Source organism: Uloborus diversus, chromosome 9 (assembly GCF_026930045.1).
Source record: "Uloborus diversus isolate 005 chromosome 9, Udiv.v.3.1, whole genome shotgun sequence".
NCBI classification, from domain to species: domain Eukaryota; kingdom Metazoa; phylum Arthropoda; class Arachnida; order Araneae; family Uloboridae; genus Uloborus; species Uloborus diversus.
The window spans coordinates 11,070,164-11,094,342 of NC_072739.1; the positions used below are offsets into that span (position 1 = coordinate 11,070,164).

Sequence of the window (24,179 nt, forward strand, 5' to 3'; positions counted from 1 at the left end):
GCCTCTGCCGCAGATTTAAACTGGGATGAATTGTCAACGGTATAAAGAACAAAAACAACAATGATACTTAAAAATTTCAAATATGATATAGAAACTATTAGTGCGGAAGAAAAAAATTTATGCAGAATATTTTAAGATGATAAAATATTAATTTAAAAAATTCACTTCTTGATTATTAGTTGTACCTTTCACCCGGTGGGCATGTCTTTTTGAAGTAACATGCTTGCGGCAATCCATTAGGAGAACTTACCGGTTTAATTTTCATGCAGTTTATGATTTTTTTTTTTTTTTTTTTTTTTTTGCGTTCTTGGGGTTATAAATTTAAAAAAAAAAATCGTGGTTTTTGGACCTGCTTTCGTAGCGTCGTAGTTTAAAGCTGTAATTCGTAGAAACTACGATTTTTTCGTAGCAGTTGGCAGCTCTGCAAATATGTCATTGTGCATCATCTTCTTTGTTCTTAAGAAGAGAAATTACCTGTTTTTGATGATTGAAATAAGTGATGAATACTCTCCATTCTAGATTTTCTGAAAACCGTGAGAAAACTGAAAACTGCATCAGTTGTTGTTCCGTGACGTGTGGTTTTTTACATTCTGAACAGTCACTCATCCGCTTGCTCCAGAGTAGGAACACCAAAAACCATCTGTATGCCAAATCAAAGTACCAGAAATATTGTTCATTCACTTGAGTTAAGCTACATGTGAGTATTAGATTAAACCGTTTCAACTTCGTTCGATTACATAATCAATCTGCTCAATAATTGTTCATTCACATGAATTATATTTCAATTGTATACTACTCATTAATTCTTCCATTTTGTACAACATCCAAACCCTCCCCTCCCCATATAGAGAAAAAATATGTCTCTATAGGTAGGACAACGTCCTTCTAGTTTACTCTGTAAAAATGTAAAACTACAAACTACAGTTGGGGCAAATCAAACCTGGCAGCATTGTGAAGGCTACGCTGATCCTAATTACAGCATTACGACGTTGCCGGGTTAGGTTTGCCCCAACTATAGATTCAACTCATGTTCAGTGCTGGCCAAATTATTAGACTAAAGAGTTTTTTTTTTTTTTGTACACTATTTGTACTAAAACACTATTTATTTTACTGTTAAAGTACAGTACATACTGTATAGTGATTATTACCTTATTTTAGCATAATTTAATGTCTGCAGGTGGCAGCACTGTCTGCTTTGTTTATGTTCTTTGTTTATCTGCTTACCAGGAACATAACCTCAATCAGCTTAAACAGTTCACTAGTTCTTTTTATTAGTGTGTTCTGTTATGTTTAAAGTTAGTTTTAGGTAATTAGTGAGTATGTGTATGTGAGTATATATAATAGTGAGTATAATCAATTTTTTACCTCCTTTTTTTTTTAAGTTAAGAAATGGTGTAAACCTTGTGAAAAGTATTCCAAAAAGACTTAAAATGCTCATCAAGAACAAGGGAATGCATACTAAATATTAGATAATTATTTCACTGTTCGTTAATGTGTCTATAGTTATGTAATCAATAAAGAATTTGCTTTTAAAACAGACTTAGTCTAATAATTTGGCCAGCACTGTAAACAACAACACTATTCATTGCAGGATCCCCCGTACCTACCACTATTTGCGGTTTAACCAATTGAATGGGTCCCTGAAAACAGCTCCAGTTTTTTTGATCCAGACCAGAAATGGAGCAATCAATCCCTGGTCCAGCACCCCCCGAAGAATCGCTTCACTTAGAGGACTTAGTGAACACGAGCATATTTAACGTTCCCCAGTTACCATTTATGAAGACGGTGGATCTTCGACCGGCTAGGATCGAGTCCGGGACCCTCCGGTCAGAAGTCCGATGCCTTTCCGATCAGGCCACTACGGCCCTGTAAACAACAACAATAATTATAATATTATTAATTATTAAACTTACCAGACAAGACACATTCTTCCGTTGCACAAATTCTATAAGAAGACGGTTCGTCAGAAGAATAGTACCCTGCAACAAACCAGTAGAATTATGATTTAAAATTACGCGAATTTTATTCAAGATTATTTCTCTGTTCTACTACTTTTCTCTTTTGTATCTGACCGTAGAAGAAAATAATGGCATTATGTATCGGTAAAATTTGGTGTGACAGAAAAATAATGTGCCTTTTTATAGCAATAGTTTTTAAGTTATAGAAAAGAGTAGCCATAACTTCTCTTTTTAAATAATTTGTCTCTGTCGTGGGAAAGCGATTGAAAGACACTACTGGATACTTTACAAATTGGAGATTCAGTGGGAAGGTAATTTTGAAATACCGCCATATTTTCTTATAACGCTGAACGGTATGTGTATCTTCCTTTTTCTTTTGAACTGGGAAAAAAAAAAAAAAAAAAAACAGACGCTTTGACAGTTCACGAAAGAAAAATTATTTTTACTTGGGAAATGGAAACTGTTAATTTTTCAGGTCCTTTTGGGAGTATAATTAATACTTGTTGAAAGTCGAAGTCTTTACAATAAAAGAGAGAAACTCTTTGAGATACATTAAAAGTCAAATCGACAGACAGAGAAATCAATCAATCAACAACGAATTCGAGAAAACAAAACTTAGTTCTTTTTTCTTAACTTTTACCTGCACCCTATTACTTTTTATCAAGATGCTGTAGGAATATCATAGGTTGCCGCATGATGCGAAAGAAGTATAGTTAGATACTTCGAAGTTGAATTGAACACTGGTAGTGACCTACTCGAAAGGACAAGAATTCTAGCCATTGGACCACATGGGATTGTATTTTTTCCTACCGTCGCGTCGCCATAATCTTCTTCTTTATCTTTTCTTTATCTTTACTAATAATAGGGGGCCGTGGTAGCCCGATCGGTAGAGTGTCAGATTCGGGACCGGAGGGTCCTGGGTTCGAACCTCGATGGTCGAAGACCCACCGTCGTCATTAAAGGGGACTGGGCGACGTTAAATATGCTCGTGGTCTCAATGTCCTCCAAGTGAAACGATACCTCTGGGGGTGCTAGTACTAGGTAGCTATTAGCTCCTGGACTAGTTCTAAATTCTCATTAACTGTTCGATCCGGTGATGGTACTGCCATCTATCGGTATATAAATTAATGGAGGCAAGGCACTTAGTATGCAGTCCTCGACATAAATACAGTTGTAGTCAGTTGTGACTCTGAATAGGAATACTAATAATAGTCTCTCTGTCCGGAGGATGTCTGGATGTCTGTAGGATGTATGGATCTCTGTGACGCGCATAGCGCCTAGACCGTTCGGCCGATTTTCCTGAAATTTGGCACATAGTTTGTAGCATGGGAGTGTGCACCTCAAAGCAATTTTTCGAAAATTTGATTTTGTTCTTTTTCTATTCCAATTTAAAAAAATTTTTGCCGAGCACATTATCACAACGTGGAAGAATAAATTACGAACTGGTCATAACATGGAACCGTAACATTGGCGAGCCCATGAACATAGCAAATTGGCGAGAAATTCGACATCCATTATTTGTAAATATACAGGCGAACCAAATGACCTTTTAATTTTCAACTACGGGCAAAGCCGTACGGGTACCACTAGTTACTAATAATAAAGCTGAAAGTCTCTCTGTCTAGAGGATGTTTGGATGTCTGGATCTCTGTGACGCGCATAGCGCCTAGACCGTTCGGCCGATTTTCATGAAATTTGGTACAAAGTTAGTTTGTAGCATGGGAGTGTGCACCTCGAAGCGATTTTTCGAAAATTCGATTTTGTTCTTTTTCTATTCCAATTTTAAGAACATTTTCCCGAAAAAAATTATCATAAGATGGACGAGTAAATTACCAAGTTATCATAACGTGGAACAGTGACATGAGCTAGTCAATTGACGAGAAATTCACCATACATCTTTTGTAAATATACAGGCGAACCAAAAGACCTTTTAATTTTCTACTACGGGCAAAGTCGTGCGGGTACCACTAGTGTTAAATAACACTAAGTTTAAAAGCAGGAGAAAGACTGCTACTTTTGATTGACAAATTTTGTTCTTCGTCGGAACTAATGAATGAATGTTTGCTTGGTTTATTGGCACGTATCTTAAAGCTCATGCAAAATACAATATTCTCAATTCCAAACACCTGACATTAAACAGTTATTAATTTTTCTAGTACTTAGGGAACAAAATTTGAAAACCACTATTTTTGCCGATGGCGTTGACTAGCAATTAAGTGACTATTATTAACTTAGCAAAGACTTACAAAAAACATAAGATTATCTGCACTTCTCAGGGGCACCCAGAACTTAAATTGGGAGCGGGAAAATTCTTAATTTACCGAATGAAATTCTCAATTTTACCAAATAAACACAAGCTGATGTGTGCATCACATGACTTCCTTTTACGTCAATTAAATGATAACTAGTCGACCCGTGCGGAACTCCGCACTGTGCTTCGAATCGTTTCATAAGGGTTTTCCCTCTTTAAGAATTTCAAAGGAAGAACATTATGAAGAAGAACCGAAAATAAAGTAAGCGCAGAAGAGAGGGCATGTAATTTAAAGACATCAGTAACAAAACCTCGTTAAATACAACGTTGAGATAATTTGATCATCGCTCACCTTTTGGTCGTACATATTTTCAATTCAAACATAAATATCATTAAAAGTGTGGCTGAGTATGGACTCGTGAAAAAGCAATAATTGTGCATGTAAAAAAACAGGTTGCGGCAAATACAGTCCTGCCCATGTGAGCATCTGACGGGAAAAAAAGAAACATTAAAGAGATATTTATTGGCACGGATTCGAATTGGCGCCATTCTGATTAACAGCCCGACACCCCAACAAACCTAGTAATTGCGTCTTCCTTTTCGAAAGCTATTCATTGAAGGAATGCGTAGTAAGAAACAGCAAAAAAGCTTTTTGCCAAAAAAATAAAAATAATAATAATAATAATAAAATCATGCTTCTATGTTTTGTCATTAACCAGCACGATACGATTTAAAATTATTCGCAAAGCATGGAATTTGATTAAAGAATGACGAAGATCTCACGTAGCGATTGAAACAAACATTCTAGAGAAGTAATAAATCAGATTGAAAATAAGTGTTTTTATCTTTGAATATTGAACTATTTCACATAGAAGGTTGCTTTAACCGTTACGGCTTAAATGCCCGCACATGTTTCTCTTTGGATCGAACACTTAAAATTCAAAACCAAAACCAGTTGAACTGAGTCCGTTTTTTAAGTGTAATTTCTCGAACGTAGACAAAATGTATTTTTTTTTCAACAGAAAGCAGAGGAGTAGAAAATGATTTCTTGCTAATGAAGTTGATAATAATTTTAATGCTTTATATCGTATTCGCGCGAATAAAAAATTAAAGGTTTACTGATTGAAACTCGTAGTTTTAACTTGGCGTAGTATTTTTTCATTTGTACAAAAGATCGAACACTGCTATTAGAAACATCTACATTTCAGCATACAATGAAAATGTTTTTCTGCACAAAAATGATTTCCTTTAGGTAAATCTAATACTTTTTTTATGCTTACATTACGCTGAGTGGTCTGGATGTAGTCAAAGCTAAAAAAAAAGGGAAGAACACCCTTCGATTAACAGTCAACTTATCCGAATGATAACTGTAGCTTGCATAAAGGAGTCGAAACACCAAGCAGCATTCCCACTGCATTTATTTTATTACGTTTGTATGTTATGAGTACATGTAATGCGTAATACTAATATAAATTTGATACTATATAGGTCAGCCTAAACTTGCCCGAAGTTCATATAGTTTATAGCCGAACGCTCTACCGAAAAAAACTTATCAATTTAACCGAACAACTAAGTCCAGTGCTTTTAAGCTTTATTAAAATATAAACACACACACACAGGCTTTTTTTTTTTTTTTTTTTTGCCGAAAGCGACGTAAAAAATGGAAAACTGCATTAGAACTTTGCTTTTAAAAAATGCATAAGAACTACAGGCAGCATCAAGGTTTTGAAACAGCAAGGGGCGTTTTCGAAAACTTGATTTTTCGACCGTAAGTCTATTTTTCTTCATTAGCCAGCCTGTTAAGTTTTAAAATGAGAAGGGAATAATATATAAGATAAGGTATTGAAGAAACATTTTTTTATTCTTGAAAATTTTTACAATTTGTTACCGCAGGCTGCTTGAACCGTTATAACTTAGATGGCAGCACGTGTTCATCATTTAACAGCACGGTTAAAATACAAAATAAATTGAACTATGCTCTTTTTTATGCGTAGCTTTTCGAATGTAGTAAAAATGATAAGCTATTTGTTTTTTTACAAAAAGAAGAAATCATGTATATTTTACCCTTCAAATTGAGGTAGTATTTTTTTTATTTGTACAAAGAGTCAAAAACTCATTAGAGGAATATATATTTCAATATACGATTTTTTTTTTCTGAACAAAAAACAATTCTATTGTAGTCTGAAATCTTAAACCTGTTACTTATATTTTCGCTTACATTAGGCTTTAATTTTCTTACCAGAGCCAAAGCTTAAAAAGAAAAAACGTACAATTCAGAAGTAATTTAGCACAATGTCACTTCAATTTTTCATATCAGCAAGGAGCGTTTCCTTCTCATTTATTCTGTTTCTTCATTGTTGTTATTCACTTCCTTAAGTGTGCTTGTAATGCGCGATATTTCTCTAATTTTTTGCTGCAGATTGTCCGGACGTGGGTCCGAACACGCATTCTCCTGGTTACGAAGAGAATGCTCTGCCGATCAAGCTATTCAGCTCTGTCGGTCATAGCGCAAATTAAAGTTATAAGTTTAACCGAAAACCTCATTCTGGTTCTTTAAAACAGGTTTTTCGGCTGAAAAAAAACAATTTTTAGACCGTGGGTCTATTTTTCGTCAGTAGCCAACAGCATAAGCTTTAATATAAGGCGTAAATCAAAGAAATGGATCAAGAATTGAGGAAAATCTGGCGTAGAAACCAAAAACAGGCTACAGAAATAATATATAAGGATAATGCCTTTTGGTAATCAAAGAAACTTTAAATATTTTTACCCCAAGTTTGTAGCAAACTGAAGCAAAAAAAAAACGTTTTATACAGATTAATTTTCCCAATATTGGTCATTTCAATGTGATTCAATGGTTAACTCTCTAAATATCGCCAATAGTGGCCAAAATAAAACCAGATTTAAATTTAAAAAAAAAATTAAAAAACCTCCAAATTTGTCGCCAAGTTGGCGACAAAACTTGGCGACCAACATCTTGGCGATATATCGCCAAGTGTTTGCCAAATTATAACACTACTTAAGTTTGCATTGAAATTAACAATGATTTACTCCCAAAAAGGTGTAAAAGACACCCTTTGGAACATCCGAATGCAACCAAAAGGAGAGGTGCACAACTAGACCCCACCAGGAGTCTACGTACCAAATTTCAACTTTCTAGGACAAACCGTTCTTGAGTTATGTTAGATACATACACACATACGCACATACATACGTACATACAGACGTCACGAGAAAACTCGTTGTAATTAATTCGGGGCTCGTCAAAATGGATATTTCGGATTTTTATACGTTCTTAGACATATATCCACGTGTGTTCGGATAGAAAAAAAAATCAATATTCATTCGGGGGCGAGCAAAATGGAAATTAAGGTCCATTTTTGGGTGAAAATTTTTTCGCGAATGCAATACTTCCTTTACTTCGTAAGAGGAAGTAAAAATAGGCGCATGCACATTGCATACACACCTACATCTAATGATTAGTGATATCGGGCATCATTGGGGGGAAAATGCAATTTTGCAACACTTTTTCCCCGTTTACCGAATCCTCACACAATATTTTCCGATTAAGGAATTTTTTGAGAGTTCACAGCGACCGTTCACTGAGCCCCCTGCAATTGCTCCAAACATGGAGTCACAAACGTATAACCTGTAACTCCATGACTGTATAGTGCCGGATTCTGTGACTATACAGTCAATTAAAGAATGTTGTAATATCATTAAAGACAAGCACTAGCATCATCGTGGATAGATACATCTTTTATTTATTTATTTATGTTCTTTAACACTAATTTCCCCTATGCAGCTTCTAATTCGCGGTCATTAGCTTCTCCATCCTTCAACAATCATTACAATTTGACAACAAATCTCAGTTCTCTCAGATCCTGGCATAACTAGCAAGAAGCCAATGCCACAGCCTTGCATTCATAAACCTAATGCAAAACAATGAACTTCCGCTATGTGCCGCAAATGTTTCCTCAGACCGAGTCTAGCTGTTTAGTTAATTACCAGCTCAAATCTTTTATTTTTAGTCAAATGAAGGTTCATCAGCTCTTTCGGATAGGCAAGCAATTTAATCTGAACCTAATCTCTCGGCAAAGGAAAACTCAAACTTAAAGCGAAAGATGGTAAAGATCAAATTCTTCAATAAACTTGTGTTTAGTAGTATTCTTAATTTTATTAATAGCGGCTTATTTTCATATTTATTTCCTTTTACAAAAAAGGAAGTATTGTATTCGCGCAAAAAATTTCACTCAAAATTCGGCCTTAATTTCCATTTTTCTCACCCCCTGAATGAATGTTGAGTTTTTTTCGACCCACACACGTGGATATATGCCTAGGAACCTACAGACACCCGAAATTTCCATTTTGACGACCCCCGAGTTAATTACAACGAATTTTCTCGTGACGTCCGTATGTACGTATGTATGTGCGTATGTGTCTCGCGTAACTCAAAAACAGTATGTCCTAGAAAGTTGAAATTTGGTACGTAGACTCCTAGTGGGGCCTAGTTGTGCACCTTCCCTTTTGGTTGCATTCGGATATTTCTAAAGGTGTCTTTTGCCCCCTTTTTAGGGGGAAATCATTGTTAATTTTGATGTAAACTGAAGTGGTGTTATAATTTGTCGGACACTTGGCGATATATCGCCAGTCTTTTGATCGCCAAGTTTAGTCGCCAACTTGGCGACAAATTTGGCGATTTTTTTTTTTTAAATTATAAATTTGGTTTCAATTTGGCCACTGTTGGTGATATTTAGAGAGTAAACAATTGAATCACATTAAAATTGCTAATAATGGGGAAATGACATTAAATTGGAGTAAAAGGAAGTCATGTGATGGACACATCAGCTCGTTTTTAGTTGTTCTTAATAGCATGAACATTTATTATTTACTTTTATTCTTTGAGTCTCGTTTTCCATGTCTAATAATCTGGCGTCGGGCAAATGCTAGGAAGTTACGACAGTTCTGAGAAGCAAGGAAATTAACGCACTGCATAACAACAGTCATTATAAGTTTTATCTGTGGGCTGGTCATGCATGTTGATTCTAGTTTGTGTGAAGAGTGTTGAAAAGAGCAATAAATGAAAAGAAGTGCGTTTTCACCAGTGGTGGCGTTTAGGACTGAAAAGTGGGGGTGGGGATAAAAAAAACGACAACATAAAACCATAAGAATTTTAGCAAAAAAATGAAAGAAAAAAAAGTACAAAATTTTGCTGAGGTTGGTTTTGAGAGCATATGAGTGGTAACTGATGCAAGTCTAACAGCTTAACTCAAGTTCTTAAGATTTTGATGAATTATGTACACAATAACTTACCCCTAAGAAACACTTTGACACGAATTAGACTTATATAATTTACCCCAAAATATTTTGAAAAGTCACAAACACTTGGTAACAATTTCATTAAGCAAGTATTGCTTGTTTAAGTAAAACAATTAATTTACTAATATCTAAACAATGAATACATTAAGTAAAAGTTATCTACTGCTTGTGCAAATAATGTTTCATACAAATAACTAAGATCTGAAAATTTTGACACTTCTGCTTTTTTTATAATTTCTAGTTTTGGTTTCTATGTTGGTCAATAAAAAAAAAATGAACCATAAAAAGTGCGGGGGCGGTTCCCCCCCCCCCCCCCCCCCCCCCGCTTGAATCGCCGCCACTGGATTTCACTAATTTTTCGACTCGGAACCAAGAGCATAAAATCTGAAAAATATGGTTAAAAAGAACAATTTCGTATCTTAAGAATGATTTGTTTTTCGCTCAGAGTATTTCTAGGAGATAATTTGCAGCAAAAACTTCCCTTCTGTAAATAGCAAGGATCGTTTTTAACCTGCAAAAATACGCATGGTTAATGGTCATCGGAGAATCGGAACTCCGTCTGCTACGTAGCTCATATACGTCACATGAGTCGAGCTCATTGGAAAAAAGCGATATTTAGTTCAACAAATTGGGCACCCCAACAACTAAAGATCCTTAGTAACAATAACAAAATTTAAAGAAGCTCAATAAATGAGCAGATCCCCAACCAGGTGATGAAAAAAACAGTATACATCTAAGAGACGGATGGCTTGAAAAAGTTTGCAAGATCCTGCATTGAAACTCATTTGAATTATTATTAATCAATCAGCACTTAGCCGACTGGGACGACACATGACACTAGTAGGAAGTAGAGATGAGTTCGGGCTCATTTTTGAGAGCCCGGGCCCGCCCGAGCCCGAAAGTTTGTAACCGAGTCCGCCCGAGCCCGAGTGATATTGTCTCGGACACAAATCCGAGCCCGAAGGAAACTTTCTTGCATCAAAAACCGAGCCTTCTACAGAGAGAAGGTTCGAGATTTTCTTAAATTGCTCCACTTCAAATGCATTATAGTGTATGACATGTTGCAATAGCAATCGCAAAAAAACACTATAAATAAGCGTTAATTTATTTATTTTTTTTGGGGGGGGGGGAGGGGAGGGGGAATTTGACATTGATTGAACTGATTTAAATGTTCCTTTCATTTTCTCACAGTAGGAAAATGTTTATTTGCTTTAAATTTGTATGGAGATTGGCGATTGAATATCTGTGTTTTGAGCCCGAGCCCGAAACCTATTTTCCGTTCTAGAACCCGGGCCCTGGCTCGGGCTCGGGCTGTCGGGCCCGGGCTGAGCCCGTCTCATCTCTAGTACGGAGATTCTCAAGATCCTAAAACGTCTTTCCCCCTTTCACCAGATTCACTTTCAATGGATCCCGTCCCACGTCGATGACGCTGGTAACGAAATTGCTGAAGCTTTAGCAGGTGCTGTGAGACCATTGTTCCTGTTGCCTCTCTCCCTTTCATGGAGTCTTTCTCTAGACAAAAGGCAGCGAGCATGGTCACTTGGAAAGCCACGCTGGTGCGTGATTGGTATAGCTCAGGGCTGTCCAACTGGCGGTCCGCCAACACATATCGTGCGGCCCGCCTACTTACTATTCAGCATATTTCTTTTGTCGACATTTTATGGTATCACTAGTGATACCCGCACGGCTTTGCCCGTAATAGAAAAATCAAAAGGTCTTTTGGTTCGCCTGTATATTTACAAATAATGTATGGTGAACTTTCTCGCCAGTTGGCTTGTACCCATGTTACAGTTCCACGTTATGATAATTTCGTATCTCACCAATTGGCTTGTGCCCATGTTACGGTTCCACGTTATGATAATTTCGTAATTTACTCGTCCATCTTATGATATTTTTTTTCTTAAAATTGGAATAGAAAAAGAACCACATCGAATTTTCGAAAAATCGCTTCGAGGTGCACACCGCCATGCTACATACTAACTTTGTGCCAAATTTCATGAAAATCGGCGGAACGGTTTAGGCGCTATGCGCGTCACAGACATCCTACAGACATCCTACAGATATCCAGACATCCAGACATCCTCCGGACAGAGAGACTTTCAGCTTTATTATTAGTAAAGAAGAAGCTTCCGAGACTACATTCTTGATGAAGCCGGGGTCTCGAAATTTCATCTTGATCGTTCTTTTACTCCTTTAATTGTATTGGGCGAAAAAGGTACAGGACATCTACAGGTCAAGGTCAAGTAGTCCTACCCTGCACGCTGGTGTTCGAACGAATTCCCAGAAATAGTATTGTCTCACGTCGGGGGTGGGGAGGAGATAGGGAGGCAAGAGAGAAACATTTCAGATAAGCAAAACCTGCCTGCAATTAGTTAAAAATAAAGACCCCTTCACTGACTCTACGGCCTTATGATTTCGAAAAAGAAATTGAGAGCGTGCTCTCGTCATATTTATGCGAAAGTACTTTATCGGCGATGAACTTTATCAAGAATCGTCACAGGAGCTACCTCTCCGACAGACTTTGTTAGACCTTCTTCGGCTGGCAACGGCAAACATCGATGTTGACATTCCTGCCCTTGTAAAGAAAGCGGATCGGCCTGAGTTTTCCCGTTAAATGAAAGCAAATCGTTTTATAACCCTTCTGTTTCATTGTTTAATAATTAATAATTCAACTATTAATTGTTATTGTGTAAGAGGTTATTGTTCAACTTTTTCAAACTGCGCCCCGCCAGGTGATCAGTGACCGGAATTCTGGCCCGTGGGCTCTTTGCAGTTGGACAGCCCTGGTATAGCTTGACCACGAAAAGAAGGCGGATGACCTTGAAGCAAAAACGTCATTTGTATCATTCGTAAAAGGTTGTTTGTTATTATTTTGGAATTAGCGAGATTGGATTAGCGAGACCATGCCTCTCACTATTCGGTGCTTTCTGGCAGATTCAACCAATTACAAATGGCGCAAATGATGTTTCGCTTCAAGGTCATCCGCCTTCTTTTCGTGGTCAAGCTTTAACAAAGCAAGCAGCCTGGTGGCTCTCTTACACAGGAGTACTGCAGCGGGACCAAACTGCTCTCACCCGTCTCTTTAGTGGACATTTATCAACAATGACTTTTGTCAATGTTATTAAACAGTTCGAACTTTGCGCTAAGTGTTCATCTGCACAGGCCTCTCCTGCCCACGTTTTATCCTGTTTGGGACTCACCAGACGGGACCTGTTTGGTGATCCTTTACTGGTCTTGGACTTCCAGACCTTCCCTTGGACTTCTGTTTGGGACTCACCAGACGGGACCTGTTTGGTGATCCTTTACTGATCTTGGACTTCCAGACCTTCCCTTGGACTTCTATTTGGGACTCACCAGACGGGACCTGTTTGGTGATCCTTTACTGGTCTTGGACTTCCTCAGGGTGAATAGATTCATGGATCGGAGATCTATTGTGAGGATCTGAGAAGTTGAGCTCCGACTCTGACAATGCTCACCTCTGTTTCGGTAAATAGGAAGAGGTAATTGGCGCTAAGTCGAGTTAAGAAACTTTCTTAGTAGTTTTTCAGAAATATTCCAACTAAAATTCGAGCCAATAACGTGTCTATTTTTCACTAAACTCCCCTAAAACAGGTAAACATAGTCAAGGTCACAGCTCAACTAACCAGAGCTGCACTGTAGCTCTGCTGATCTCAGGGATGAGAAGCAACAACATCATTAATCAAAATTATTCTGAAAGAAAGAGTCTCACCTATGTACGTTAGATTTGCGCTTTCTGGTGAAAACTTGTCTTTCTTCCATGCTGAAAAGAAAAGTAAAAAAATGAATGATTTTGAAATCATCGCATTGCTACATATTTGGCTGCATGAAAAAGAAAGTGAACAGATTTTAGCAACAAGAAATTAGTTATACCATAACGGGTAATTAAGTTTAAAATCTCACATTCGACTATAATATACAGCACTTCTGCTCAGTGGCGTAGCAAAAGAAAATTGTCACGCAGTGTTAGATCAGGTGAATACGAAGGCTGATCGTGGACACAAATCTATTTTATATTCCGAAACTAAAAACTGCAAGGAAAGGGAGGTTATTACGTTGATGTGCCAGCCATTCAAGAGTTCAGAGCTATAGTGAATCAAGTCCATGAATGACTTGATCCACTTTATCTCTGAATGTCTCAAATAATAAGAACTCAAAGTGCATTGTATTAAATGAGGCGTTCCAGAGCGAAATCGGGTCAAGTCGTCCACAGACTTGATACACTTTAGCTCTGAACGCCTGAAATATCATTCAACTTAACTGCCACATTTGCCCATGAAGGAAAATAAGTAAAAATGGAAATAGTAAGGTCTATTACACTACACATTAAGCAACATAGGCACCAATATGGAGGGGGGGCTCACCCCCCCCCCCTTCATATAAATTAGAATTTCCTTCCTTTTAATACTTTTTTCTTTGCAAAAATGTAAAAATATTTCTTCTCCAGCTATTAATGAATAAGTCATTGATATTGTCAAATTGTAATAACTCGAATCTGTACTGAAATCAGTTTCCAAAGGAAAAATATCTGACCCCCCCCCCCCCCCCCCCCCCACTTAAAATTTTCTTATGGGCGCCCATGTGAAGCACCTTAATTGAATCAGCGTAAGAAAAAGTTGCCTGTCAACGTCAACAAGTTGACTAGTGCATTTTGTTGTCTTCACACGAGGCAATTCAGTTGAATCAAATGTTCTTCTATCAAGCCGAATCTATTCGAGCAGCTAATCCACAACTCTGTTAAAACGCTGAACCGAGTTGACTCAACTAGTTCACTCGTGTGTAGCGCAAACAATTGGCAATGCCCCAATGAGTTGAATTAACTAAAAGCTTGACTAAACTCATCGCGATAAGAATGGTAGCGTGCCTGGATGGGATGTGAAGGATGCAGGGTGATTCCTTCACTTTTTTACCAAGTTGCATTTCCTACGCAGCCATTCATTAATTACGTAAGGGTTCCGAGGGGGAGGGGGTGTTAGAAAAACCTCTACGTGCCCTTAACTTGAGGGGGGGGGAGGGTCAAATCGATTCTTACGTAATATTTTATAATAGAATTCGCGCAATCAAGTGGTTTGGGAGGAATCAAATTTCATTTTCGTCCGGAAGGTAAAAAACGCATTAGGATGAGTCGTTTTTTACTTGTTTCACAAAAAATAAAGTCTTTATCTTTACTAATAATAAAGCTGAAAGTCTTATCTGTCTGGATGTCTGGATCTCTGTGACGCGCATAGCGCCTAGATCGTTCAGCCGATTTTCATGAAATTTGGCACAAAGTTAGTTTGTAGCATGGGGGTGTGCGCCTCGAAGCGATTTTTTGAAAATTCGGTTTTGTTCTTTTTCTATTCCAATTTTAAGAACGTTTTCCCGAGGAAAATTATCATAAGATGGACGAGTAAATTACCGAGTTATCACGACGTGGAACCGTAACTTGGGCAAGCCAATTGGCGAGAAATTCACCATACATTATTTGTAACTATACAGGCGAACCAAAAGACCTTTTAATTTTCTACTACAAGCAAAGCCGTGCGAGTACCACTAGTGTTAAATATAATAAAAGAATTGCACTGCATATATTATGTTTTATTTTAAATTATTATCGCATCAGAAAAAAATTGAAAAAAAAAAATCTTTGATTTACGTCAAACTGGGAGTTTTACTGTAACTGATCTTTTTCTAACAAAATTTTTTTTTTTTGAAAAACGGAACGGAATCTTACGTAATGGGGGGTGGGGAGATTCGTACGTACCCTTACTTGGGGGTAGAGGGGGGTGAAAATCGCCAAAATCATCCTTACGTAATTAGTAAACGGCCCCTAATAACTACCCGTTCGAAAGTTGATTCAACTAAGTTGCCTCGATTGCAAGAGACCTAAGTGTTGATCAAGTATGGCACGAAGTACTAGGTATGCTAAAAGTTCGCTACCTCCACCACAAGATTTTCTCATCGAAATGCTATTATAAACGTCATAAACTTACACAATCTACAAAGCGCCACTTACTTGGTTTTATGAAAATGACGCACGCAGCAATGACAATCGTTAGGACGACGGCGGTAATAAACATTGCTATCAGCTTCTTCTTGTACTTCATCGTATCTTTGATGTCTATAGCCAGTGGAAATCAAGTGTTATTGATTCATAAGATGCAGAACAGTTCCAAAGCAGTTTGAACTCCTATTTTTGGAAAGGAAAAAGAAAGTTAAGTTTTAATAAAAATCTGTAAGTGGGCATATCTGCACCAAATAGATAATTTCCTTAGTAATATCTGTACCTCTGAGCCAGAATAACGTAAGTCAAAAAATTGCGATTTCCGTTCATTAGTTCACTAGAAAGACGCCCGTCAAGGAATGACGGGTGAAAATTGCTTCTACATTTGAACGAAGCCATTGCCTGTTTGGTGATATTTTTGATAGTTGAAATTGTAGCCCTAACTCCAGTGGATTAACCCTTAACTCCAGTGGGTAGCGTTCATTGTTTTCGTTTCTTTATTCCCCTGTAATGACACAAGTCTTACCAGTAAAACAGTTAGGTAACCGGACCGAGTTCAGCCTTGTCACAATATAGCCTTTCCCTGCATGTGTTAATCATAACCAAAACATAGTATAAAATTATCATGCCGTGGCGCGAGTTTCATTGCTGAAACACGTGCGTTACTCGATCATCGGCTATTATTTATATGAGGATCCTATTCCGCATCGAATCATATAAACACAATCCTGAAAAAAAGAAAACCTTTGTAATGGGGTGGTTTCCTTCAGTCAAAAGTACTACTTTTAGTCATTGAAATGGATAGAATGAGCAAAAAAAAAAAAAATAACATGGACCCAGAAAATACTCTCATTTTCCCAACAGTTTTTTTAAAATTAATTGTTTTAATGTCCGATTTTTATAACAAGGCGTGGTCTTGATGGCATCACAAACGATGCACTTTGCCGCATCTTTCTACTACGTTTCCACGTTATGATAATCAAGCAGCGAATTAAAATTGCGCACTACGCTTGCTATCAACCCTATCGTTGCCAATACACGTGAGTAAAGATGCGAATTAAATATTTTGGACCGTGAAAATGGCAACACTGAATGGCATTTCATCATTTGTGATGTCACCGGCAGAAGCGTTAAACGATGAAAGCGAACCATTTAAGTAATTTTTTTTAAATATTAAACTTAAAGAAATTATTTAAAAAATGGTCAGATCCTATGTTTTTAAGCATGAGTAGTGTAAAAAGGAGAGTTGAACGCCAGGAGGCGCAATGCGCAATATTGCGCCTCCCACTCTTCCTCCCCCTCCCACCCCCTAACGATCTTCCTCCGACCTCCACTTCCTCCGACCTTGGGGTTGACCTTGGGTTGCGCGTGAAACTTGAAGAAGGTGATGAGGGTTTTCCCGCGTTTTTGAATATTTTCCCGCGTTTTTGGATTTCGTTTTAGGGAACGGCAACACTGTGTTGAAGGTAAGTTTTTGGATGGCAACGTCAAAGTTTTGGTTGTTATGACAACCAGAGTTTTTAGTTTTCAGTTGGCAACACTTGTTGCTATGTTTTTACTTTTCGATTTTTACTTTTAAGAACGTTCGTGGCGCCATCTATCGGAACTTTGAATATTTTTTTCCGGACTTAGAATATTTCCGCGAATTTAATTATTTTTATTTTACAGAGTGTCGGGAATCGAACACCCAAACTTTGAGTTAGCAAAAACGTATGCTAACCACTATGCTATATTTTCCATTACACTTTCACTCTTAATGTGAATCTGTACCATGACAACGAATATTACAATTAAATTAATTTTAAAACCATCAGTTAATTCACTCTTTAGTACTAATCATGGCATATCATTAACTGTATTTCAGCTCATAATTGAAACTATCATCATTATTATTATTTTTCATAATAACAAAGTTTTCACTTAAGTAAAGATTTATTTAAATACAACCCATTCGAGATTTTAGATTTGGTTCAATGCTTTGTGGACTTGAAATATATTTTAAACTTTGATTTTCTTTTTCATGCATTTCAAACTTTATCATTTTTATTTTTTCTAACTTGTTAAATTTTCTTAACTAATTTCTTTTTTCTTTGTCAAATTGACAAATATTTTTTCTAACTTGTAAAAATTTCGAAGAAATAATTTTCTTAACTAATTTTTTTTTAACTTTCATACAACAAAATATTTTTTCTTACTTGTTAAATTTTCGAAGAAATAATTAACTTAAACATTCTTTCACACATTTTGAACTTTAACGTTTTTTCCTGTCATTTAGCACTTTGATTTTTTTTTTCACTATTTTAGCGTTTTTCAATTATTTTCAGTCTTTAACTATTTTCTTAACTTTTTAGTCTTTAACTAATTTCAAGCATTTCAGACTTAGATTATTTTTTCGTGATTTCGATTTTTTTTTTAGTATATTTTAGAGTTTGGTCATTTTCTCGCTTGTTTTTACTTTATCGTTTTTTTTCCGATATTTTTAAACTTAGAAATTTTTCACAAGTAGTGACAGGAATCGAACCTTCAAATTTTTCAAAACGTTATCATGTCTTCAAATTTTGCAATCATGTCAAACTTGCAATCAATTTACTCGTAGTAGTAATTAACACTTATCATTAACAAATTTTCTCAGATTTTAAAAAATCAACTTAATTAATTTTTTCCAGTAAGCAAATTGCGCACTCAAGTTACATTCCAACACTGCATATACGTTTCAAGAGTTTCATTGAATTTATCACATTCCATTTAATTAACTCTAATAATTACTTTTTCATTAATACTTAACTTAATCATTTTATCATACATTTATTCCAGTTACAAAATTATGCTTAAAAGTTATTTATTTTTCTTAGCACAAGAGATTTTAACATGTTCCTACTAAAATGCTTTTCACTCTAGTTTGAGTTTACTAAAATAGCAACTCATTTACGATTTAGATTCATTTAATCGTCTTTGATTCTTTTTCATTGTTAATATTTTAAATTATCACATACGTTATTATTTTTATACATTTATCCATTTAATTTTCCAAAATCTACAATCAATTTACTTTTCGTATTAATTAACACTTATCACTATCAAATATTTTCATGAATTTTAAAAATTATCTTCTTAAATAATTTTTTACTGTAACCAAATTTCCCACTCAAGTTATATTTTATCACTACATATGCTTTTCATGAGTTTCACTTAATTTATCGCATTTCATTTAATTAACTCTAATAATTATTTTTTTATCATCGATATTTAAGTTAATCATATTTTCCTTTATTTTTTTTTTTTCATGCAAACACTCTTGATGGAATAAAACAAAATTTTCAACTTTCATGAATTAAATCCCCTCTGAATATTTTATTTTACTTTACCATACTTTACTATTTTACTTACTGCGTTTTACTATTTATCATTCATTACAGCTTTTCCAAAATATTACTTTACAACCAACCAATTTCATTAACAGAATTTTCATTACAATTTATAAATTTCACTTTTATTTAATTATTTTTACCTACGGTAAAATAAAACACATAACACAAAAATGTTAAACATCAATGAAGTACCCAAGAAATGTTAAAATTATAAGTCGAGTATCAAAACTTCATGTCAGCAAATTTTAAAAATAGACTTACCGAAAAATAACTTCTACTGAAATTCATTTCAAAACTTGGAATCAATTTACTCTTAGCATTAATAAACACTTATCATTAAGAAATTTTCATGGATTTTAAAAATCAACTTATTTAATTTTTTTTCCAGTAAGCAAATTTCGCACTCAAGTTACATTTTATCACTACATATGCTTTTCAAGAGTTTTATTGAATTTATCACATTTTATTTAATTATTTTTTGATTAGTATTAAACTTAGTCATTTTATCGCTTAGTATTTAACTTAATCATTTTCTTGCTTGTTTTTACTTTATCGGTTTTTTTTTCCCGTTATTTTTTAACTTAGAAATTTTTCACAATTAGTAACAGGAATCGAACCCACAAATTTTTCGAAACATTATCAGGTCTACAATTTTCATCCAACTAATTTATTTTAAAAACTTGCAATCAATTTACTCTTAGTAGTAATTAACACTTATCATTAATAAATTTTCACGATTTTAAAAAAATCAACTTATTTAATTTTTTTCAAGTAAGCAAATTTCGCACTCAAGTTACATTTCATCACTTTATATGCTTTTCAAGAGTTTCATTTAATTTATCACATTTTATTTAATCAACTCTATTAATTATTTTTTTTGATTAGTATTTAACTTAGTCATTTTATCGCATAGTGTTTTACTTTATTATTATTATTTTTTTTTCATACAAGCACTCTTGTTAGAATAAAACAAAATTTTCAACCTTCATGAATTAGAATCACTTTGGCTATTTCATTTTCCCAATAATATTTTACTTTAACAACTAATTTCTTTAACAAAATCGATATCATTTATTTTAGTCTTTATCCTTTTCGAACGATACATTCAAATGGACAGCTATACGTTAAATTAAGAAACTTAATCTAAATTTTGACAAATTAAGTTATAGCTAAATACTGACTAAAATTAAGTACAAAAGACTAACCTTTTTGGGGTGAAATCCCTCAAGTACCAGCTATCGCGAAGTTATTTAAAAACAGTGAATGAAATTGTAATAAGTGGATTGTTAATTATAACTCAATCTCACAAAATTACAATTACACGCATGTTTTATTTGAAATCGCTGCATACGGCTGGCTGCCCATCGTCGATTTGCAGAACGCATGCCGTGATATCGCAAATCAACTCGGCTGTTGAAAAAAACTACCGTAATCCTACAGCACCTCGGATCGTCCACACACACACCGAGGCGAATTGAGAAAATGACTTTATCAATATTGCTATCTACCCCTTTACCGATAACAGATAACAAACCCCACGTGCTAGTATTATTCACCACCTGGCCTACGTCTTTCAAGTGATGTCACTGTTTCTGACCAATTAAAATTAGTTCACGTTTCTCAAATATCAAGCACATAGATCGACAATAGCCTGATGTCAGGTTTTCCAACCAAAATTTTAGATTTTAATTCGTAGTTTCGAATTAATTTCTTTTTCATTTCAAACTTATAAAAAAAATTTCCAGCTTGTAAGAATATTTCTTTCAAAAACAGATTTTTGATTCAAAACAGTATTTTTTCAAACTTGTAATATTTTTCTACTTAGAAAATGAAATCAAAAATTTTTGTTTTCTTTAATCATATAAAATGTTTTTAAGAAATAATTTCTCAAACTTGTAATATTTTTCCACTAATTAAAAAAAATCAATTTTTTTTTTCCATCATATAAAAATAAATTTTTAATCTTACAACAGTAAATTTTTCCGCAAAAATATTTTTTTCAAATCAAAATAATAATAATAATAATATTTTTGTAACATATTGTTTTTTTTCCTTTCAATCTTTTTTTTTTCAAAAATTTTCAAACTTACAAAATAAAATTTTTTCAACTGAATCTTCAAACGAAATGATTTAATTAAATTTAAAACTCAATATCACTTTACTCTTAGTATTAATAACCAATAGCACTTAACCATTTACTCTTTGCACTCTAAGTATTAATTAACACACACACATTACAAATAATAATAATAATAATGTTTAAGATACTTACAAATCATCTACTCAAGCTTTCAAATATCCATCTAGCATGTTATTGTTCATTCGTGTGAGGGAACTTGTAATAAAACTTTACTTATCAACCGAAATTATAAGCGAAAATATCGCATTTTTTAGCACTTAATATAATCCTACAATTAACAAATTGGTTTTAACTTTGAATTTAAGAAAAATAAAAACTATTACACACTTAGTAACATATCTATCGATGTATATTATTTCATGACAAATCACAAATAGGTGAGGATCTTTTATCGATCATGTGACCAACTAAGTTAAGAAAGAGCGTTCTTATCTCATATGGGAATTTATAAGTCTTTAATATTTCTCTTTAATGTAAGTGTATTGATACGTACGAGTTTGTGTATGTGAATATAACTGTGTATTGTTTTCAAACCATTGTCATGTTTAAGCTTTACGGTTCTAATTTTGACTTTCCACTTAGCATTATTTGAAGTCCTTCGCATGTATTAAACTATAGAAATATCACAAAAATTATATTTTCATTCAGTCTTAATTACAAAACCATACAATAAGATGAAGACAACACCGATAGTATAAAGATTACTTACAAGAAAGTGCATATAAAAAATATATGTAAGAGTGATTTCAAAGTATAATCCATCAACCATATTCAACAACTCAATAAAAACACAAGTCTCTTTTAAAATGATAAACACAATTTATTCACACACACAGTAAAAGACAATTAAATAAACTTACATCTTTAAGTAAAACTCTTCAAAACTTTCAAGCATATTTTTAACATCGATTGCATCAAATAAATCAGACACATGACATTTTAAACATGGACTATCAACATTCAAAGTAACGAAGTCACGAGTCAAGTTTTCCCAATTAACATTAAAAAGAGCCTGTTCGAAAAAAGTGTCGAACTTTCGACCCCTTGTTAATGATTCACATTCATGCACTCTCATGTAAAAAATGAATCCATTTTTACAACCCACACATTCTTTTTAGAAAGGTACTTTATGTTGCATATGAGCTCATCAAATAGTCACTTACGTAGAGAATCAGCCAGTTTACCAACTTCTTGTGATGTATATGTGCTGATTTTATCGCATCGACAATCACAGGGATATTTTTTCTCAATTTCCGAAAGGATGTACTCTTTTAGAGTATAAGTCATAAGTTTGTCTTTGACACTACGTGAGATACAAGGGGACGCGTAACACAATTTGTCAATCTGGCTTTTCCAAAAGTAGAACTCTATCAGGCATCAACTGGAACACTTCTCGTTTCAGTTTGAACAATCTTTGCACACTAACACAGATGTTACCATTCGCACTCGACTCTCCTTTTTTATAACAAAAGCGAAATCACGGTCTTCGATTAATTTTTGATTTATATTTTTACGTAGGCTTGAAATAAGTGATCTCCACACATCTGGTTCTAAGGAAATACCATCCATAGTTGGTCGAAAAATACCATCTTTCCCACACGTATATCTTCTAATATGCACGCGTGTACGTTTCCGAAAAGTATTCACCAAAAGTGAAAATACAATCACCCAAGTGTATCATATCATCAGGCTGTGGAGAAGCCTCAATGTTCATTTTCATGTTCGTTGCATCCCATCTGTTCATCTTCAGGCTTCAAAGTTTCAGAATGATTTTCACCAGCGTTAGTCATTCTTAACTCTCATAGGATTAGGAGTCACAATACTAAAACAACTTCCTGTGAACTTAAAAAATAAATCAAACTAGGTTTTAACACTAGCTGGTGAAGAAAAATCCTAAGTACATAGAATAAAATTTCACGATCTCTTTCAAAGCTCAGAATCACCCTGAAAATGATTCTCCAAACATCCACTATAAACCAATGAATATTAACTTTAACCAATGAGAAGTGTACATAAGTCTCTTGCCACTGACGTCATAGAATATCACACGAACTTTTGAGCAGAGTTGAGTTGTTTTCCTCAGTATTCAGATTTTTAGAAATGCCAACACTTTGACTTCCAACTTCACCCTGACCTACTACGAGTAATTTTAAGATGGTAGCAGGTTTTCACATCACATCGAATGCCGATGACGTTTTCGCATCTCACGCATGACATGGTCAATCACGTGTAATTGATCATGTCAATTTGCATGAGATGCGAAAACGTCATCGGCATTCGATGTGATGTGAAAACCTGCTACCATCTTAAAATTACTCGTAGTAGGTCAGGGTGAAGTTGGAAGTCAAAGTGTTGGCATTTCTAAAAATCTGAATACTGAGGAAAACAACTCAACTCTGCTCAAAAGTTCGTGTGATATTCTATGACGTCAGTGGCAAGAGACTTATGTACACTTCTCATTGGTTAAAGTTAATATTCATTGGTTTATAGTGGATGTTTGGAGAATCATTTTCAGGGTGATTCTGAGCTTTGAAAGAGATCGTGAAATTTTATTCTATGTACTTAGGATTTTTCTTCACCAGCTAGTGTTAAAACCTAGTTTGATTTATTTTTTAAGTTCACAGGAAGTTGTTTTAGTATTGTGACTCCTAATCCTATGAGAGTTAAGAATGACTAACGCTGGTGAAAATCATTCTGAAACTTTGAAGCCTGAAGATGAACAGATGGGATGCAACGAACATGAAAATGAACATTGAGGCTTCTCCACAGCCTGATGATATGATACACTTGGGTGATTGTATTTTCACTTTTGGTGAATACTTTTCGGAAACGTACACGCGTGCATATTAGAAGATATACGTGTGGGAAAGATGGTATTTTTCGACCAACTATGGATGGTATTTCCTTAGAACCAGATGTGTGGAGATCACTTATTTCAAGCCTACGTAAAAATATAAATCAAAAATTAATCGAAGACCGTGATTTCGCTTTTGTTATAAAAAAGGAGAGTCGAGTGCGAATGGTAACATCTGTGTTAGTGTGCAAAGATTGTTCAAACTGAAACGAGAAGTGTTCCAGTTGATGCCTGATAGAGTTCTACTTTTGGAAAAGCCAGATTGACAAATTGTGTTACGCGTCCCCTTGT

The 24,179-nt window shown here is 34.9% G+C and overlaps 2 protein-coding genes across 2 annotated transcripts in view; both read right to left on the bottom strand.

The window, feature by feature from the left end:
• The window catches only part of LOC129230631 (membrane metallo-endopeptidase-like 1), a 65,810-nt gene extending 50,138 nt beyond the window's left edge, over positions 1-15,672 (bottom strand). Inside the window, exons 1-3 of the mRNA XM_054865046.1 lie at positions 15,539-15,672; positions 13,256-13,306; positions 1,914-1,979 (exon numbers count right to left, since the gene is read on the bottom strand). Of these exons, the coding sequence (XP_054721021.1) occupies positions 1,914-1,979; positions 13,256-13,306; positions 15,539-15,629 (208 nt within the window). The 5' untranslated portion in view covers positions 15,630-15,672. The remainder of the gene's footprint in view (positions 1-1,913; positions 1,980-13,255; positions 13,307-15,538) is intronic.
• LOC129229748 (cilia- and flagella-associated protein 20) overlaps positions 15,667-24,179 on the bottom strand; it is a 23,825-nt gene continuing 15,312 nt past the window's right edge. The window contains exon 6 of the mRNA XM_054864117.1: positions 15,667-15,712. Coding sequence (XP_054720092.1) covers positions 15,667-15,712 — 46 coding nt within the window. The remainder of the gene's footprint in view (positions 15,713-24,179) is intronic.